The sequence below is a fragment of the Nerophis ophidion genome, linkage group LG12 (assembly GCF_033978795.1).
Source record: "Nerophis ophidion isolate RoL-2023_Sa linkage group LG12, RoL_Noph_v1.0, whole genome shotgun sequence".
Classification (NCBI taxonomy): Eukaryota; Metazoa; Chordata; class Actinopteri; order Syngnathiformes; family Syngnathidae; genus Nerophis; species Nerophis ophidion.
Genome location: NC_084622.1, coordinates 63,046,579 through 63,066,639, shown reverse-complemented (window position 1 = coordinate 63,066,639; position 20,061 = coordinate 63,046,579). Strand labels below are relative to the sequence as shown.

At 43.8% G+C, this 20,061-nt stretch overlaps 1 protein-coding gene across 3 annotated transcripts in view; it reads left to right on the top strand.

Moving 5' to 3' along the window:
• Positions 1–379: 379 nt before the first annotated feature.
• Positions 380–20,061, top strand: part of slc23a4 (solute carrier family 23 member 4) — a 68,790-nt gene continuing 49,108 nt past the window's right edge. Inside the window, exon 1 of one of the 3 annotated variants that reach the window (XM_061917950.1) lies at positions 380–577. In XM_061917950.1, coding sequence (XP_061773934.1) covers positions 564–577 — 14 coding nt within the window. In that variant the 5' untranslated portion in view covers positions 380–563. Of the gene's footprint in view, positions 578–9,766; positions 10,260–20,061 lie in introns of those variants that run through there. The other 2 variants (XM_061917952.1, XM_061917951.1) reach the window with 2 other exon arrangements.

Here is a 20,061-nt window from a genome sequence, read left to right as displayed (position 1 = left end):
AGCATCCCGACCAACATCCCTAGGGATGTGGCGCCAGTATTTGCTGCGGCCTCCAGTCTGTCGCTGCCAGCTCTGTTTGTTTTTGTGCTGTTCGCGTCTGTTGCCGTCTTTGTCAGTTCACTGTGGTCAATTTCACTCACCCGGCCGGAGTCCTGCCTTCCTTTCCCGCCTCCTGGCTCCTCTCCCCCGGCGCCGCGACAAACATGGCCGCCAGCAGGTGCAAGTTAGGACATTCCTGGCCCGGCTTCCCGAAGGAAGAATGGTCCGCTAGCTGGTCTCTTCCTGCACCCGCGTTCGCTGGATCCCGCCCTTTCCTGGTTTAGTTCCTGTAGTCGGATTGGAGGGGGGGAGGCTCGCCCCCATTGCTCCTGCTGTCCCCGCCCCCGGAGGCGCGGGGTGAATTCAGGCCACCTTGGGCTCTGTCCTGGCACCACCCGGATCAGCTGTTGGACGCGCCGGCCCCGGTCAAGTTCGGTCTTGTTAACTCAAGATCTTTGACCAAAAAAAACCCAACATTTATCCTGAAGGATTTATTAAGGACTTCCTCTGTGTGACGGAGAAATATGGCTGAGAGCCGGTGAGTCCGCGCCTTTTCATGAACTTTCACCACCGGAGTGCTCGTATTTTTATTCTGCGGTCGTCCGGAACAATAATTCTTGAACTCGCTTTATAAGTAATATATTTATTTAAAGGGAGCATTTTTTTCCTCCTCTGTTGACAGCAGTGTTGGCGCTAGAAATTTTGATAATGTAAATTTTTGGGGTCCCACTTTTTTTGTAAGCGTTTTGAAAAAAATATATTCAAACCCCGTATCTATATGAGTTGGGAAATTGTGTTAGCTGTAAATATAAACGGGATACATCCATCCATCCATTTTCTACCGCTAATTCCCTTTCGGGGTCGCGGGGGGCGCTGGCGCCTATCTCAGCTACAATCGGGCGGAAGGCGGGGTACACCCTGGACAAGTCGCCACCTCATCGCAGGGCTACAATGATTTGCAAATCCTTTTCAACCCATATTCAAATGAATACACTACAAAGACAAGATAGAAGCATTTAAGTCTCACCTTAAAACTCATCTGTATATTCTAGCCTTTAAATAGACTCCCTTTTTAGACCAGTTGATCTGCCGTTTCTTTTCTTTTTCTTCTATGTCCCACTCTCCCTTGTGGAGGGGGTCCGGTCCGATCCGGTGGCCATGTACTGCTCGCCTGTGTATCGGCTGGGGACATCTCTGCGCTGCTGATCCGCCTCCGCTTGGGATGGTTTCCTGCTGGCTCCGCTGTGAACGGGACTCTCGCTGCTGTGTTGGATCCGCTTTGGACTGGACTCTCGCGACTGTGTTGGATCCATTGTGGATTGAACTTTCACAGTATCATGTTAGACCCGCTCGACATCCATTGCTTTCCTCCTCTCCAAGGTTCTCATAGTCATTATTGTCACCGACGTCCCACTGGGTCATTATTGTCACCGATGTCCCACTGGGTGTGAGTTTTCCTTGCCCTTATGTGGGCCTACCGAGGATGTCGTAGTGGTTTGTGCAGCCCTTTGAGACACTAGTGATTTAGGGCTATATAAGTAAACATTGATTGATTGATTGATATTTGATGTTCAAACTCATAAACTTTATTTTTTTTTTTGCAAATAATAATGAACTTAGAACTTCATGGCTGCATGAAGTAGTTGGGAAAGGGTGTGTTCACTACTGTGTTACATCACCTTTTCTTTTAACAACACTCAATTAAACGTTTGGGAACTGAGGAAACTAATTGTTGAAGCTTTGAAAGTGGAAGTCTTTCCCATTCTTGTTTTATGTAGAGCTTCAGTCCTTCAACAGTCCACGGTCTCCGCTGTTGTATTTTATGCTTCGTAATGCGCCACACATTTTCGATGGGAGACAGGTCTGGACTGCAGGTGGGCCAGGAAAGTACTTGCACTCTTTCACTACGAAGCCACGCTGTTGTAACACTTGTCTTGCTGAAATAAGCAGGGGCGTCCATGACATGTTTTGGATGACATGCTCCAAAACCTGTATGGACCATTCAGCATTAATGGTGCCTTCACAGATGTGTAAGTTACCCATGCCTTCGGCACTAATGCACTCTCATACCATCACAGATGCTGGCTTTTCAACTTTGCGCCTATAACAATCCGGATGGTTATTTTCCTCTTTGATCCGGAGGACACCACGTCCACAGTTTCCAAATATAATTTAAAATGTGGACTCGTCAGACCACAGAATGCTTTTCCACTTTGCATCAGTCCATCTTAGATGAGCTTGGGCCCAGCGAAGCCGGCGGCCGGCGTTTCTGGGTGTTGTTGACAAATGGGTTTTGCTTTGCATAGTAGAGTTTTAACTTGCACTTACAGATGTAGCAACCAACTGTAGTTACTGACAGTGATTTTATGGAGTGTTCCTGAATGCATGTGGTGATATCCTTTACACACGGATGTCGGTTTTTGATGCAGTACCTAAATACAGAGTCTTGGAAAACTGGCGTGCACAAGCGACCCCTCAGAAAGCTGGCGTGCACATCACTTGTGCACGCCAGCTTTCCGAGACTCTTATTTTGTTAGCGCAGGCAGCATGAAGCAGGGCTTTTATTGTGAAGATAGGAAATGTGCAGTCGGCCTTTAGAGTTTTGACGGAAAGTACGGCGCGAGAGTCTGTTGAAATAAAAAGTGTTTCTCGCCTTCCTCTCGGTCATTTTTAAAAATAATGATCTTGCAGCAGCCAGCGTCATCTCGCAAGACCCTCCGGTACCGTGAATGTCATTTAAGTGACGTCTTGGTGAAGATTGATGATCACTCATTTTTAGGTCTATTTTTTTTAAAAGCCTGGCTGGAGATCGACTGACACACCCCCCGCGGTCGACTGGTAGCTCGCGATCGACGTAATGGGCACCCCTGCACTACGCCATGTCGCCCCTTGAATATCTCCATCGAGACAGAGAGACTTTTAAAACTGAAGAAAGATAAGGAAGACTTCTATAAACAAGTTATCGATGCTTTTGATCATAAGGAGCTGCGCATGGACTTAATTTATAAGTAAAGGTAAGACCATAATAACTTTTTTATTAAATGTGCTTTTCATGACGGTATCCTTACATCACACTCAAATTTTTAAGCGCAGGCCTAAATTTACCGCATGCCTTTGGTAAGCGCCGGAGTGAGAAGAGGTTTTAAACTAATTAGCGCCCTGGCGGCAATTCAAGGAAATACAGTAGTTCTTCTTTTAAGGTGCTACACCAAATATTTTCCCGAGAAAGATTATAATCACTATAACAGTGTTTTTCAGCCTTTTTTGAGCCGAGGCACATTTTTTGTTTTTTAAAAGTGCGGAGGCACACCACCAGCAGAAATCCTTAAAAAACAAAACTCAGTTGACAGTAAAAAGTCGTTGTCGCAATTGTTGGATATGACTTTAAAGCATAACCAAGCATGCATCAATATAGCTCTTGTCTCAAAGTAGGTGTACTGTCACCACCTGTCACATCACACCCTGACTTATTTGGACTTTTTGGCTGTTTTCCTGTGTGTAGTGTTTTAGTTCTTGTCTTGCGCTCCTATTTTGGTGGCTTTTCCTGTTTTTTTGGTATTTTCCTGTAGTAGTTTCATGTCTTCCTTTGAGTGATATTTCCCGCATCTACTTTGTTTTAGCAGTCAAACATTTTTCTGTTGTTTTTCTCCTTCTTTGTGGGGACATTGTTGATTGTCGGATGTACATTGTGGACGCCGTCAGTAAGTCTTTGCTGTCGTCCAGCAATCTGTTTTTGTTTACTTTGTAGCCAGTTCAGTTTTAGTCTTGTTCTGCATAGCCTTTCCTAAGCTTCAATGCCTTTTCTTAGGGGCACTCAGGTTTTTGTTTATTTTTGGTTTAAGCATTAGACACATTTTTACCTGCATACAAAGCCATTAGCTACCGGCTGACAGCTACTGATATGGAAGAGTATAACGTGGTAAGTCTGTCGATCTCCAGACAGTACAGAAACTCAACAACACATCATTTGCAGACTATAATTACTGGTTTGCAAAAAATATTTGTAACCCAGATAGGTGAAACTAGATAATCTCCCACAGCACACCAGACTGTATCTCACGGCATACTAGTGTGCCGCGGCACAGTGGTTGAAAAACACTGCACTATAACACATTAAAATGACAATTGGTCCCTAACGTGCATATGTGGCAAGTGTTGGGAAAATAACTTTTGAAAATACGTTACTTTTTCCCAAAAAACATTGACATTACCAACACACTTATTTCCTAGTAAATGTTATTAGATAGCAGAAAAAATTATACCGCATCAATTTTTCAAAAAAACTTTAAATATCTGGTGTGTGCTGGTGAGAAATGTTTCATGAGATTAGCAATCAAAAGTGAAGTGAAGTGAATTATATTTATATAGCGCTTTTCTCAAGTGACTCAAAGCGCTTTACATAGTGAAGCCCAATATCTAAGTTACATTTAAACCAGTGCGGGTGGCCCTGGGAGCAGGTGGGTAAAGTGTCTTGCCCAAGGACACAATGGCAGTGACTAGGATGGCACAAGCGGGAATTGAACCTGCAACCCTCAAGTTGCTGACACGGTCACTCTACCAACTGAGCTATGCCGCCCCAAGGTCATATCTGTGACTTTGCGTGTGCTGCACATGGCCCACAGACTGGTAGATCAAATTTGAAAAAAGTGTAACTTTTTCTCATCGTGAACGACCTAGGGGGAATAGTTGCCTGGTCTCGTGTGCGAGTCGTTCCCAACAGTGTTTTAAAAAATCACAAGGGACTGACTCAAATGCAATTTTAAGGAAAATTCAAAGGGCACATTTGATAAATGTCTTACAGAAAAATTTTAAATCACTTTCTGGAAGACTCAATGGATTGGAGCACATCATCCATTTCTTAGAATGGTTACACAATAACGAAATAGATGGTCGTAAAAAATAGGTCATATAATCTTGACCTTACATAACTTCTTGTTCAGACCTTTTATTTAACTGTGTGCTTTGTGACTAAAGCAAGGCTGTCCAAACCTTCCATGAATATCCTCAAATCTCAGTAAAGACTGAGATTGGTGGGGACGCAAAAGTGCTCCAAGGCAGCACTCTGAAAGTTTACTTTTTTTTTTTTTACATTAGCAATCATAATTTCACGTCATGCAGATGTTATAGTGTAAAGCAGGGGTGCCCATTACGTCGATCGCGAGCTACCAGTCGACCGCGGGGGGTGTGTCAGTCGATCTCCAGCCAGGCTTTTAAAAAAAATAGACCCTAAAAATGAGTGATCATCAATCTTCACCAAGACGTCACTTAAATGACATTCACGGTACCGGAGGGTCTTGTGAGATGACGCTGGCTGCTGCAAGATCATTATTATGAAAATATGACCGAGAGGAAGGCGAGAAACACTTTTTATTTCAACAGACTCTCGCGCCGTAGCTTCCGTCAAAACTCTAAAGGCCGACTGCACATTTCCTATCTTCACAATAAAAGCCCTGCTTCATGCTGCCTGCGCTAACTAAATACAGAGTCTCGGAAAACTGGCGTGCACAAGCGATCCCTCAGAAAGCTGGCGTGCACATCACTTGTGCACGCCAGCTTTCCGAGACTCTTATTTTGTTAGCGCAGGCAGCATGAAGCAGGGCTTTTATTGTGAAGATAGGAAATGTGCAGTCGGCCTTTAGAGTTTTGACGGAAGGGACGGCGCGAAAGTCTGTTGAAATAAAAAGTGTTTCTCGCCTTCCTCTCTGTCATTTTTTCATAATAATGAACTGGCAGCAGCCAGCGTCATCTCACAAGACCCTCGGGTGCCGTGAATGTCAATCAAGCAAGCTACGGAATTTGCCGCCAATGTTTTTCTTGTAAAGTGTATGGAAGCTGGATGAATGAAGTGCCAAAAATCAACCACTTTCATGTGGTATTGTACAGAAAGGACAACTTTTTTTCTCCTCCATTTGAAAATGTGGGCGTTATCATCATTACTGTCTGATTCCAATCAATGCAAGTCATCAGAATCAGGTAATACACCAACTTATATTCTTGTCTTTGTGAAAGAAAGACATCTATATGTGTTACACATGCTTGTATTATCATTAAACACATTTAACTGGGACGGCGTGGCGCAGTGGTAGAGTGGCCGTGCGCAACCCGAGGGTCACTGGTTCAAATCCCACCTAGAACCAACCTCGTCACGTCCGTTGTGTCCTGAGCAAGACACTTCACCCTTGCTCCTGATGGGTGCTGGTTGGCGCCTTGCATGGCAGCTCCCTCCATCAGTGTGTGAATGTGTGTATGAATGGGTAAATGTGGAAGTAGTGTCAAAGCGCTTTGAGTACCTTGAAGGTAGAAAAGCGCTATACAAGTACAACCCATTTATCATTTATTTATTTAACTTGTTTACAAAAATGTCTCTTTCATAAATAAATAAATATAAATGATATATATAAATGAGGTAGATCCCCTCGAGTTGGTCAATTGAAAAGTAGCTCGCCTGCAGAAAAAGTGTGGGCACCCCTGCTCTAGACCAAGCCTGGGCAATTATTTGGACTCAGGGGCCAAATTTAGAGAAAATAATGTGTCTATTTTCAGGAACACTAATACAAATACTCACAATAATGTCTGAATTCTAAAAACGTTATGATAGACCGCCTTAAAAAAACGGAATGTAATTTTAAATTTTTTTACTGAATAAGATACACAGAATGTAAAGCATGAAGATTGTGGGATTTACAATATTAACCATGAAGGATAAAACACTGAATATTGACAACACATGAACATTAATCGACATACTAGGGCCCATTTAAAGGCCTACTGAAATGAGATTTTCTTATTTAAACGGGGATAGCAGGTCCATTCTATGTGTCATACTTGATCATTTCGCGATATTGCCATATTTTTGCTGAAAGGATTTAGTAGAGAACATCGATGATAAAGTTCGCAACTTTGGATGCTAATAAAAAAGCCTTGCCGTTACCGAAAGTCGCAGACGATGACGTCACCCGTGTGAGGTCTCCTCACATCCTCACATTGTTTATAGTGGGAGCCTACAACAAAAAGAGCTAATTGGACCGAGAAAACGACAATTTCCCCATTAATTTGAGCGAGGATGAAAGATTTGTGGCTGAGGATATTGATAGCGAAGAACTAGAAAAAAAAATTAAATAAATAAAGTTGAAGAAAAAAAAGGCGATTGCATTGTTAGCAATTTAGATGTTTTTAGACACATTTACTAAGATAATTCTGGGAAATCCCTTATCTTTCTATTGTGTTGCTAGTGTTTTAGTGAGATTATATAGTACCTGATAGTCGGAGGGGTGTGTCCACGGGTGTCTTGACGCCAGTTTCTGAGGGAATTAGTCACGGCAGCAGCAGCACGACAGAAGTTCCGCTAATCTCCGGTATGAGGCAACTTTTTACCGCAATTTTCTCACCGAAACCTGCCGGTTGACAAGTGGTCGGGATCCAGGATCACTTGACCCCTCTGATCCATAGTAAAGCTTCACCTACGGGAATTTTAAACAAGGAATCACCGTGTGTTTGTGTGGCTAAAAGCTAAAAGCTTCCCACCTCCATCTTTCTACTTTGACTTCTCTATTATTAATTGAACAAATTGCAAAAGATTCAGCAACACAGATGTCCAGAATACTGTGTAATTATGCGATGAACAGAGACGACTTTTAGCCGCTAGTGGTGCTGCGCTAATGTCTCCTCCAACTCGAGACGTCATCATTCCGCAACGTTTTCAACAAGAAACTCCACGGGAAATTTAAAAATGTAATTCAGTAAACTGGCATGTGTTGCAATGTTAATATTTCATCATTGATATATAAACTATCAGACTGTGTGGTCGCTAGTAGTGGCTTTCAGTAGGCCTTTAGTGTTCCCTATCAACCCATCCCAGGTGCATGTTAGGGAACCCACGCAGTCATGGGGCGAACATGCAAACTCCACACAGAAAGATCCCGAGCCCGGTATTGAACTCAGGACTACTCAGGACCTTCGTATTGTGAGGCACATGCCCTAACCCCTGTACCACCATGCTGCCCCACATGTAAAGCCATTCACAGTTATTTTTGTTATTATTTTGTTTTATTGATTTCATTTTTACAAACATACAAACAAATAATCAGTCAAATATGGATTGTAAATGGCAAAATCAAGTATAAAATATATAAACAATTAATATATTGAGTGTATATATATACAATACAGGTGAAAAGTTTGGACACCTTCTCATTTATTGTGTTTTCCTTATTTTCATGACTATTTACATTGTAGATGTTCACTGAAGGCATCAAAACTATGAATGAGCACATGTGGAGTTATAAACGCAACAAAAAAAGTGAAATGACTAAAAACATGTTTTATGTTCTCGTTTCTTCGCAGACTTTCTTCTAGTTTGTACTTTTTCCGCACACTCTTGGCATTCTCTCGATGAGCTTAAAGAGGTAGTCCCCTGAAATGATTTTTTTGTGAAGTGAAGTGAATTATATTTATATAGCGCTTTTCTCTAGTGACTCAAAGCGCTTTACATAGTGAAACCCAATACCTAAGTTACATTTAAACCAGTGTGGGTGGCACTGGGAGCAGGTGGGTAGAGTGTCTTGCCCAAGGACACAACGGCAGTGACTAGGATGGCGGAAGCGGGAATCGAACCTGCAACCCTCAAGTTGCTGGCACGGCCACTCTACCAACCGAGCTATACCGCCCCACAAGTGTGAAGTAAAAACGAGAGAATGCCAAGCGTGTGCAAAGGAGTATTCAGAGCAAAGGGTGGCTACTTTGAAGAAACTACAATATAAAACATGTTTTCAGTTATTTCACCTTTATTGTTAAGTACACAACTCCACATGTGTTCATTCATAGTTTTGGTACCTTCAGTGACAATCTACAATGTAGATAGTCATGTGTGGAGGAGGGCGTGGTCGGCGCGCCTACTGCAGGAATGGGGTGTGTATGGCAGGCCTCGAAACCAGCGACAGGCGAGTGGATTGCCCAGCTGGGACTGGTTATCTAATCACCTGTCGCCTTTATTAGCAGCAGCCGGACCAAGACACGGGAGTTGGAGTTTTAGCCAGAGGGAGAGACACAAGAAGCGGAGACACGCCGGACTGAAAAGTCAGAAATATATATTGCTGGAAAGCAAACCATACTGGTGGATGTCAATAAAAGACGTGATTCAACCTGTTTACCGGGCTCACGAAAGATCTGTTGGCACCAGGAGAACCCTCCCGGCAAAGAGATGTTCACATGAATATAAAGAAAACGCATTGGATGAGGAGAAGCTAAGTCCAAACTTTTGGCCTTTACTGCATGTATATTTAAATATTAATATATATCTAAATATGTATAGTTTGTTTGTATGTTTAGCACCTAGAAATGCTGCTGATGCTCTAGTGTCACAAAGAAAGTGCATCCATCCCTCGGCTTCTAAACTTACTGCTCAAGGTCTTTGTGGTCGAGCTCAAAAATATAAGGTCCTGGATCATAATGTTTCCTAAAGTAATCATTGTTGGCTCTCACAAAGTCTGCTTGATTAGCATTGTTGTTGATGGGGAAGGGATCTGTGGTTCAATCACACCATCACTTGATTGGCTCCCTCGTTATCTCTCAAAATTGCTCTGGAATCTCCCTGAGATGAATACTGTTTTGATCTAATATATTTATCTGTAAACTTTGGAAGTCTTCTGGTGTCGTAAGTCAAATATGACAGTAGCTTCAATATGGAAACAACTTGTTTTTCCTGTCTAATACTAATAATAATGGATTATATTTATAGAGTACTTTTCTAGACACTCAAAGCGCTTTACAGAGAAGTGGGAACCCATCATTGACATCCCTTTCACACCCTCCTTTCACTTCTTCTTCTTCTTCTTCTTTTACCGCCACCACTTCTTTCACTTCTTCTTCCTCTTCTTGTACTTCGTCTTTTTCTTCCAGCACCACCACTTTCCCCACTTCTTCTTCTTTTTCAGGTGCACGCTCCACCGGCTGTGCATTTGTTTCCTCAGCAGGGGGCGCCTCCTCTGCATTGCCGTCTCCCTTTTCGTGCTCATCCGCTATTTCCTTGGGGGGGCACTCGCCGCCTCCCCCCACCTGTTCCGCCAGCGCTTGCAGGAGTCGGCAGTTCTGCCGGCTGCTTACTGCCAGCTGTGTGACCGCCTCCGGTGGTCCAGCTACGTTGGGCACCAAATGTGGACAACTTTTCCTGTCGCTGCTTTGGTTCCACTGACCACCCAGGAAGGACATAGCTTTTGCACAAGGTTGGACTCTTTATTTTTCAATAAAGCTTTTCTGCAGCTCGGATCGCTTTTCTGCTCCTCTCCTTCTCACTCCTCGGTCGCGCTTTCAGCCGGCCGCGTTGTCGTCTCTCGTGCGCTGTTGTCTCTCTCTTTCGCTGCTGCCGCTCTTCGTCCGTTCTTGCAGCTGCCGTCGTCGTCGTCCTCTTCTATGGCGCGCTCTGTGTCGCTCTTTGATCGCTCTTGCTGTTCATCTGCTCTTGCAGGCTCTCCAATTCCTTCCTCCTCGATCTCTCCTCCTTCTCCCCTTTTTTTCATCATCAAGAGAAATGTTAATAGATTCCCAGTGTGTGAGCCACGCGCCTGAATTAGATTGCGGCCACGTTGCTTCCGGCACGCCCCGCCTCTCCGCTCTGCCTCATCCTCCGCCTCCTTGCCGCCATCTTGGGCAGGGCTGCAGCATGCCCTGCCCCGCCGTCGGCCCGTTGGCTCCGCCCTTCCACACCCCGTTTCCATATGAGTTTGGAAATTGTGTTAGATGTAAATATAAACGGAATACAATGATTTGCTAATACCTTTTAACCCATATTCAATTGAATGCACTACGAAGACAAGATATTTGATGTTCAAACTCATAACCTTTTATTATTTTTACAAATACTAATTAACTTAGAATTTCGTGGCTTTAACACGTGTCAAAGTAGTTGGGAAAGGGCATGTTCACCACTGTGTTACATCACCTTTTCTTTTAACAACACTCAATAAACGTTTGGGAACTGAGGAAACTAATTGTTGAAGCTTTGAAAGCGGAATTCTTTCCCATTCTTGTTTGATGTAGAGCTTCAGTCGTTCAACAGTCCGGGGTCTCCGCTGTCGTATTTTACGCTTCATAATGCACCACACATTTTTGATGGGAGACAGATCCGGACTGCAGGTGGGCCAGGAAAGTACCTGCACTCTGCTTTTACGAAGCCCCGCTGTTGTAACACGTGCTGAATGTGGCTCGGCATTGTCTTGCTAAAATAAGCAGGGGCGTCCATGAAAAAGACGGCACTTAGATGGCAGCATATGTTGTTCCAAAGCATGTATGTACCTTTCAGCATTAATGGTGCCTTCACAGATGTGTTAGTTACCCATGCCTTGGGCACTAATACACCCCCATACCATCACAGATGCTGGCTTTTGAAATTTGCGTCGATAACAGTCTGGATGGTTCGCTTCCCCTTTCGTCCGGATGACACGATGTCGAATATTTCCAAAAACAATTTGAAATGTGGACTCGTCAGACTACACAACACTTGAAATGAAATGAATTATATTTATATAGCGCTTTTCTCTAGTGACTCAAAGCGCTTTACATAGTGAAACCCAATATCTAAGTTACATTTTAAACCAGTGTGGGTGGCACTGGGAGCAGGTGGGCAAAGTGTCTTGCCCAAGGACACAACGGTAGTGACTAGGATGGCAGAAGCGGGAATCGAACCTGCAACCCTCAAGTTGCTGGCACGGCCACTCTACCAACCGAGCTATGCCGTCCACTTTGCATCTGTCCATCTTAGATGATCTTGGGCCCAGAGAAGCTGGCGGCGTTTCTGGATGTTGTTGATAAATGGCTTTCGCTTTGCATAGCAGAGCTTTAACTTGCACTTGGGGCGGTATAGCTTGGTTGGTAGAGTGGCTGTGCCAGCAACTTGTGGGTTGCAGGTTCGATTCCCGCTTCCACCATCCTAGTCACTGCCGTTGTGTCCTTGGGCAAGACACTTTACCCACCTGCTCCCAGTGCCACCCACACTGGTTTAAATGTAACTTAGATATTGGGTTTCACTATGTAAAGCGCTTTGAGTCACTAGAGAAAAGCGCTATATAAATATAATTCACTTCACACTTCACTTACAGATGTAGCGACCAACTGTATTTAGTGACAGTGTTTTTCTGAAGTGTTCCTGAGCCCATGTGGTGATATCCTTTAGAGATTGATGTTGGTTTTTGATACAGTGCCGTCTGAGAGATCGAAGGTCGCTGTCATTCAATGTTGATTTCCGGCCATGCCGCTTACTTGCAGTGATTTCTCCAGATTCTCTGAATTTTTTTGATGATATTATCAAACTAAGAAGTTGAAATCCCTAAAATTCTTGCAATTGCACTTTGAAAAACGTTGTTCTTTGACTATTTGCTCACGCAGTTGTGGACAAAGGGGTGTACCTCGCCCCATCCTTTCTTGTGAAAGACTGAGCATTTTTTGGAAAGCTGTTTTTATACCCAATCATGGCACCCACCTGTTCCCAATTAGCCTGCACACCTGTGGGATGTTCCAAATAAGTGTTTGATGAGCATTCTTCAACATTATCAGTATTTATTGCCTTTCCCAAATTCTTTGTCACGTGTTGCTGGCATCAAATTCTAAAGTTAATGATTATTTGCAAAAAAACAAAAAATGTTTATCAGTTTAAACACCAAATATGTTGTCTTTGTAGCATATTCAACTGAATATGGGTTGAAACTGATTTGCAAATCATTGTATTCCGTCTTATTGTGGCGGTCCGCTTCCTGTACGATCAGTGCCAGAGCTTGGTCCGCATTGCCGGCAGTAAGTTGAACACATTTCCAGTGAGGGTTGGACTCCGCCAAGGCTGTCCTTTGTCACCGATTCTGTTCAGAACTTTTATGGACAGAATTTCTAGGCGCAGTCAAGGCGTTGAGGGGTTCCGGTTTGGTGACTGCAGGATTAGGTCTCTGCTTTTTGCAGATGATGTGGTCCTGATGGCTTCATCTGACCGGGATCTTCAGCTCTCACTGGATCGGTTCGCAGCCGAGTGTGAAGCGACCGGAATGAGAATCAGCACCTCCAAGTCCGAGTCCATGGTTCTCGCCCGGAAAAGGGTGGAGTGCCATCTCCGGGTTGGGGAGGAGACCCTGCCCCAAGTGGAGGAGTTCAAGTACCTAGGAGTCTTGTTCACCAGTGGGGGAAGAGTGGATCGTGAGATCGACAGGCGGATCGGTGCGGCGTCTTCAGTAATGCGGACGTTGTACCGATCCGTTGTGGTGAAGAAGGAGCTGAGCCGGAAGGTAAAGCTCTCAATTTACCGGTCGATCTACGTTCCCATCCTCACCTATGGTCATGAGCTTTGGGTCATGACCGAAAGGATAAGATCACGGGTACAAGCGGCCCAAATGAGTTTGGGTCTCTCCCTTAGAGATAGGGTGAGAAGCTCTGTCATCCGGGAGGAACTCAACGTAAAGCCGCTGCTCCTCCACATCGAGAGGAGCCAGATGAGGTGGTTCGGGCATCTGGTCAGGATGCCACCCGAACGCCTCCCTAGGGAGGTGTTTAGGGCACGTCCAACCGGTAGGAGGCCACAGGGAAGACCCAGAACACGTTGGGAAGACTATGTCTCCCGGCTGGCCTGTGAACGCCTCGGGATCCCCCGGGAAGAGCTAGACGAAGTGGCTGGGGAGAGGGAAGTCTGGGTTTCCCTGCTTAGGCTGTTGCCCCTGCGACCCGACCTCGGATAAGCGGAAGATGATGGATGGATGGATGTATTCCGTTTATATTTACATCTAACACAACTTCCCAACTCATATGGAAACGGGCTTTGTACATTTTTTGCCACAGCTCCCCCCGGGGGTGGACTGCTCTATCGGCACTTCAATGCGCATATGAAAAGCAAAGTGTTGATCTCGTCTTCTAACTTTTCTTCCAACTCCGTAAAATAAATCATCTGACGGGTGTGTCAGGGATAATACATAATAATGTCATCACATGGCCTCAATTGTGACACATCCTTCCTGACTGCACACTGTCACATGCAAAGCATTCACACGAGGAGGTCCACTGAGGTCGTTCAGTCTTGCTGCTGATTTGCCTAATTTTCACAGACTATTTATGCACCATATGATGCTCCTTCTACAGCGGGGGTCGGCAACCCGCGGCTCCGGAGCCGCATGCGGCTCTTTGATCACTCTGATGTGGCTCAGGTGCTAAATTGTCGACCCCAACGATTATTCCCGGAGGTTTCCGGATTTTAGTGCCTCTCTCTGAGATACCACCCGGGGTTAAAATTCTCCGATTGTCACCTTGCCTTCAATATTGAGGGTGTGCAGTAATTGCAGTGCCTTTAGCCTCCTCCACAACATGTCGTCGCGCCCGTTTTTACACCGCGTGTCGACTGATTACATTTTATATTCAACCTCTATCAACACTCGAAAGCGACTACAACGCATACTTAGTCAACAGCCGTACAGGTTACACTGAAGGTTGTAATATAAACAACTCTAACACTTTTACTAATATGCGCCACACTGTGAATCCACACCAAACAAGAATGACAAACACTTTTCGGGAGAACATCGGCATTGTAACACAACATAAACAAAAAAGAACAAATACCCAGAATCCCATGTATCCCTAACTCTTCTGGGCTACCTTATACACCCCCGCTAGCACCAAACCAGGCCCCCACAACCCCGCCCATCTCAACCAACGCACGGAGGGGGTGGGGGGATTTGGTGCTAAATGTAGCTCGGTAGAGTAGGGATGCATGGGATTCTGGGTATTTGTTCTTTTATGTTTATGTTGTGCTACAGTTCCGATGTTCTCCCGAAATGTGTTTTTCATTCTTGTTTGGTGTGGGTTCACATTGTGGCGCATATTAGGAACAGTGTTAAAGTTGTTTAAACGGGCATTCACGGTGTGACCTGTATGGCTGTTGACCAAGTATACCTTGCAATCGTTTGCATGTGTCTGCAGAAGCCTCATCCGACATGTGACTGGACTGGAGAGCCTATTGACACATAGACTTTTGACAAGAACAAGAAAGTTTGATCACATTACGCCTGTACTGGCTCACCTGCACTGGCTTCCTGTGCACTTAAGATGTGACTTTAAGGTTTTACTACTTACGTATAAAATACTACACGGTCTAGCTCCATCCTATCTTGCCGATTGTATTGTACCATATGTCCCGGCAAGAAATCTGCGTTCAAAGGACTCCGGCTTATTAGTGATTCCTAAAGCCCAAAAAAAGTCTGCGGGCTATAGAGCGTTTTCATTTCGGGCTCCAGTACTCTGGAATGCCCTCCCGGTAACAGTTCGAGATGCTACCTCAGTAGAAGCATTTAAGTCTCACCTTAAAATTCATCTGTATACTCTAGCCTTTAAATAGACCTCCTTTTTAGACCAGTTGATCTGCCGCTTCTTTTCTTTCTCCTATGTCCCCCCCTCCCTTGTGGAGGGGGTCCGGTCCGATGACCATGGATGAAGTACTGGCTGTCCAGAGTCGAGACCCAGGATGGACCGCTCGTCGGGACCCAGGATGGACCGCTCGCCTGTATCGGTTGGGGACATCTCTACGCTGCTGATCCGCTTGAGATGGTTTCCTGTCGACGGGACTCTCGCTGCTGTCTTGGATCCGCTTGAACTGAACTCTCGCGGCTGTGTTGGAGCCACTATGGATTGAACTTTCACAGTATCATGTTAGACCCGCTCGACATCCATTGCTTTCGGTCCCCTAGAGGGGGGGGGGGGGGGGGGGGGGGGGTTTGCCCACATCTGAGGTCCTCTCCAAGGTTTCTCATAGTCAGCATCGTCACTGGCATCCCACTGGATGTGAATTCTCCCTGCCCACTGGGTGTGAGTTTTCCTTGCCCTTTTGTGGGTTCTTCCGAGGATGTTGTAGTCGTAATGATTTGTGCAGTCCTTTGAGACATTTGTGATTTGGGGCTATATAAATAAACATTGATTGATCGATTGATTGAACATGTTGTAGAGGGCACCAAAGGCAGCGCCTTCATAGGAAGAAGCCCGAATTAATCTTGGTCAAGGGGAAACTTGTAAACATTTATGAAAATAGTTGATCTAACATTCGGTAGTCTCCGGAAATATTCGGGAGTGTTTCAAGTGTGATGCTGTTAAGAGGCATTCATATAAAACTCGCGGGTCCCACTATCAATAAGTTTTGATATCAATATGTGTCTAAGACCACTGGTTTATATATAGCACAAAGTAAAAAAAACTATGTTTTCAGTGTTATTTCATTTTAAATTACAAAATAGATTTGTGGCTGCCATTGTTTTCTTTAATTTGTGAAACGGGTCAAAATGTCTCTTTAAGTGGTAAAAGTTGCCGACCCATATTCTACAGGATGTGACAAGTGAAGATAATTATTCAGATTACACTTTTAATTAAAAAAATGTCACATGTCAAAATTAAAGAGTTAGAAAACTAAACAGTGTGCTAAAATATTTTTTTTCTGTGAAATTTGTGCTTTAGATATTGTGCTAATAGACAGGGACTGTTAATATGTCGGTTGGGCCTATAGTCTTAATTTTTTTGACACACTGTGAAAATTGTGTGTCAAAAAAAGGTTCCATCCTTGGAACAGCTCACAGTAATTCAAGAGATGTGGACTACAATCAGTCTCTTGGACCAATGCAGCATTTAATACAATTTAGAGGTAAATCGGGTGGGTCAAATAAGGAAACAAAATTAACATTAATGGTTTATAGCCATCATGTGATAGTGTGGCATCACGTGTTAGTTATGAACACTTGACAGCCCAAAATTCCTCTTCAAAATTCCCAGATACGGCCCGACAGCGTAGAAAATCCAAAATCTGGGCCGCAGGTTATTCCTGAGTAAAAAAAAAAGTATATGTATTTGTATATTTTTTTTAATTATAATTTTTTTATCCATCCTAGGATCCCCAATTTACGGCCCGCCAGCGTCCAAAATCCGAAAGGTGCAGAGTAAAAAAAAAAATAACAAACGTTTTTTCTTCTTTTTAATCATAATTTCTTTTTATCTAACAGTTAGATAAAAAGAAATTATGATTAAAAATTATTTTTTATTTTTTTATCTATCATAGATAAAAAAATACAAAATAATAATAATGATTTTTTACTCAGGCCTACCCACGGGCCGGATTTTGGAATTTGGACGCTGGCGCGCCATATCTGGCCTGCGAGATGTAGTTTGGAGACCCCTGAATTAGATAAAAATTACAATAAATTTAAAAAAGGGGGGGGGGCTTCTTTTACCCGTGACTGCCGTATTTTGGACGCTGGCGGGCCGATGCTAACATACTATTTACGCTAGCTGTATGTACATTTGAAACTAGATACCCACATTTTATGCGAAACAAACACTTACCAATCGACGGATTTAAGTTGCTCCAGTGTCACAAGATGGGAAAGTCCTGATCGTTTAGGTCCGCACATTTTACCGGCGATGCTAATAAGGTAGCCATGCTATGGGCCACTTCATTAGGTACACCCACGCTATGGCCGAATAGCGTCAATAGCTATTCGCTCAATAGCTTCAATTTCTTCTTCAATTTCGTTTTCGCCATCCGCCTCCATACTCCGACCATTTGTTTCAATACATGCGTAATCTGTTGAATCGCTTAAGCCGCTGAAATCCGAGTCTGAATCCGAGCTAATGTCGCTATAGTTTGCTGTGGTAACCGCCATGTTGTTTGTATTGGCAGCCCTGTATGACGTCACAGGGAAATGGATAGTGGTTTCGAAGATAGCGAAAATAAGGCACTTTAAAGCTTTATTTAGGGATATTCCGGGACCGGTAAAATTAAAAAAAAAAAATTAAAAAAATACAACCAGCCACTGGGCACTGATTTTTATTGTTTTTAACCCTTTTGAAATTGTGATAATGTTCCCCTTTAATGGAGCTACTATTTCAGCGTAATTTGGTATCCAACTTCTACAGTAATTACTTAATCCTAGAAATGACATAATTTGCTTCTTTGTTTGTGGTTTTGGTGCTTGTAGTACTGCTGTTTTTCTGCGTCCATCTTTGTTTAGAGAATGTCCCAGATCCGGGGTGGTCATTACGTCGATCGCGAGCTACCGGTCGATCGCGAAGGGTGTGTCAGTCGATCTCAAGCCAGGCATGATAAAAATAGACATAAAAATTAGCAATCATCAATCTTCACCAAGACTTCACTTTCGTCAGTTGTTTGATATTCTCGGCACCCGACGATCTTGTGAGATGACGCTGGCTGCTGCGAGCTCATATTTAAGATAAAAAATCACTTACAGAACGGAGAGAAACAATTTTTATTTCAACAGACTCTTGGGCCGTACCTACTGTCAAAACTCTGAAGACCAACTGCAGAGTTCCTGTCTTCACAATAAAAGACCCGCTTCATCCTGCCTGTGCTAACAAAATAAGAGTCTCAGAAAGCTAGCGTGCACAAGCTAGCAAGCTACGGAGTTTGATGCCAATGTATTTCTCCCCCGCCCTCAGCGACCGCTCCCTCTCCTCGCTCGCCCACACACTCACTGACGTCACTCACCTGCTGCGGGCTACACACATATGCTACTCTCATCACAAAGTGTTTAAAAACGAGTATGCAAGTTGGACAAATGAGATGCCAAATCCAACCACTTTCATGTGGTATTGGACAGAAAGGAGGACTTTTTTTCTCCTCCATTTGAAAATGTGGACCTTATCAGCACCACTGTCTGATTCCAATCAATGCAAGTCATCAGAATCAGGTAATACACCAACTTATATTCTTGTCTTTGTGAAAGAAAGACATCTATATGTGTTAAACATGCTTGTATTATCATTAAACACCATTAACTTGTGAACAAAAATGTCCCTTTCATAAAAAAATAAATATAAATTACGACTATGAACGATGTAGATCTCCTCGACTTGGTCTATTAAAAAGTAGCTCCCCTGCAGAAAAAGTGTGAACACCCCTGTCCTAGATATTTTACTTCAGTTTTGCTTACTTTGTGTCCTTCACTGTGTAGATGATTTAGTAATGTTAATGTTTATTTTCTTCAGGTTTCTTTATCCGGCGATGCTAATAATACGTCATCTACGTATATCAGGACTTGACTTCCTCCTGGAGGGTCGAATTTGGACATACTTGCATGCATTGCTTGTGAATAGATTGTCGGACGTTCCGCATACCCTTGAGGTAGTCTTGTATAGGTGTATCTTTTCCCTTTGTAAGTCAATGCAAACCAAAATGGACTTTCTTTATGTATTTGTATCGAGAAAAATGCATTACTGATATCAATCACCGTGAATTGTGTAGCATCCGTTCTTAGACTGTTCAACAACGTGTATGGATCTGGTACACATGGTGCACGTTGTATTACTGCATTGTTTATTGCCTGTAAGTCTTCTACCATTCGCCATCCCACTGAAGGCGGCTGCTTTTTTACAGGAAATATTGGGGTATTACATGGTGAATCCTCGCATTCTATTAGAACTCCTGCTTTAATTAGATCTTCTATTACAGGTTGTATTCCTTCTAATGCATCTGGTTTTAGTGGATTTTGTTTTATACATGGTCTGTATTCTGTTTTTGATCTGATTTGTTCTGGTTGTATATTTTTAATTTTTACCACATCAGTGGGTCCTTTCGACCATAATTCAATCGATCAATCGATCAATGTTTACTTATATAGCCCTAAATCACTAGTGTCTCAAAGGGCTGCACAAACCACAACACAAACCACTACGACATCCTCGGTAGGCCCACATAAGGGCAAGGAAAACTCACACCCAGTGGGACGTCGGTGACAATAATGACTATGAGAACCTTGGAGAGGAGGAAAGCAATGGATGTCGAGCGGGTCTAACATGATACTGTGAAAGTTCAATCTATAATGGATCCAACACAGCCGCGAGAGTCCAGTCCAAAGCGGATCCAACACAGCAGCGAGAGTCCCGTTCACAGCGGAGCCAGCAGGAAACCATCCCAGGCAGAGGCGGATCAGCAGCGCAGAGATGTCCCCAGCCGATACACAGACAAGCAGTACCTGGCCACCGGATCGGACCGGACCCCTTCCA